Below are 904 nucleotides of genomic sequence, written 5' to 3'. Positions count from 1 at the left end.
AAAAAAAAAAAAAAATGCATTGACCCATATCACTTTAGTTTTGTGTATTTCACTGTACATAAATTATATTTCAATAAAATGCATTTAAAAAAGACTAAGCAATGTTGTCTTTTTTTAAGTGATTATAATTTCTTCTTTAAATTTTTAAATTAGTTTCTCCAGATAAATTTCTGATAGCTCAGAAGTATACTACACAAAGGACATCATTCTTCTTTACTTCACTATTAGAAATTACATGAGTTACCTCTCTTAAAACTGTGCTTTTGTAGCCTCGATATAATCCTTGGATGCCCTGAAAAAAACAAAACGGCAAGAGCTCAGAAAGCAGCAAGAGCAGAGAAGATTTCTGAATGACATTCAGAACCAAGCAGATCTACCTGTTCTATAATTTGAGCTTTGTAACGTTCACAATTACCACAATTCTCTAAGAGGCTAAAGGTTCTAAACTGGCCTAAGGTATACAAAGTTCCAGTTAGCTCCTTTAAAATGGGAACATGTCTAGTAATAAAACCGACCATGTATATTCATTTAGTTTTAGTTGCCATTATAACATTTCTTCTCTTGGAAAGAATCCTTGAGATGCTTTGAAGTAAATATATTTCTCAAAGCAAATGCACACAGATCGTTGATTATCCTTTCATATAAAAATAAATATTCCCTACTTTCAATCAAAAGACATCAGAAACTCATTAATAATCTCTCATAGCAATGGCGATAAATATTTCTGAACAATATCCACATAGCTCCACATAGACCTTCAACAGGATTGATCTCAGGCATGCAATTAAATACTTTGTCTCCTCATCTGGGTTGTTGTTGTTATGTGCCGTCGAGTTGGCCCCAACTCATAGCGACCCCTCCTTGGGTTTCCGAGGCAGTATCACTACGGAAGTAGGATTGCCCA

The 904-nt window shown here is 34.1% G+C and overlaps 1 protein-coding gene across 1 annotated transcript in view; it reads right to left on the bottom strand.

The window, feature by feature from the left end:
• SLC25A26 (solute carrier family 25 member 26) overlaps window positions 1-904 on the bottom strand; it is a gene marked incomplete at its 5' end in the record, with an annotated part of 234,745 nt that overhangs the window by 187,542 nt on the left and 46,299 nt on the right. Inside the window, one exon of the mRNA XM_007948091.1 lies at window positions 245-292. Coding sequence (XP_007946282.1) covers window positions 245-292 — 48 coding nt within the window. The remainder of the gene's footprint in view (window positions 1-244; window positions 293-904) is intronic.

This window comes from Orycteropus afer, unplaced genomic scaffold, assembly GCF_000298275.1.
Source record: "Orycteropus afer afer isolate SDZICR_OR568_19922 unplaced genomic scaffold, OryAfe1.0 scaffold00201, whole genome shotgun sequence".
NCBI classification, from domain to species: Eukaryota; Metazoa; Chordata; class Mammalia; order Tubulidentata; family Orycteropodidae; genus Orycteropus; species Orycteropus afer.
The sequence above is the reverse complement of the archived record's forward strand: the minus strand, read 5'-3'. Positions and strand labels throughout refer to the sequence as shown.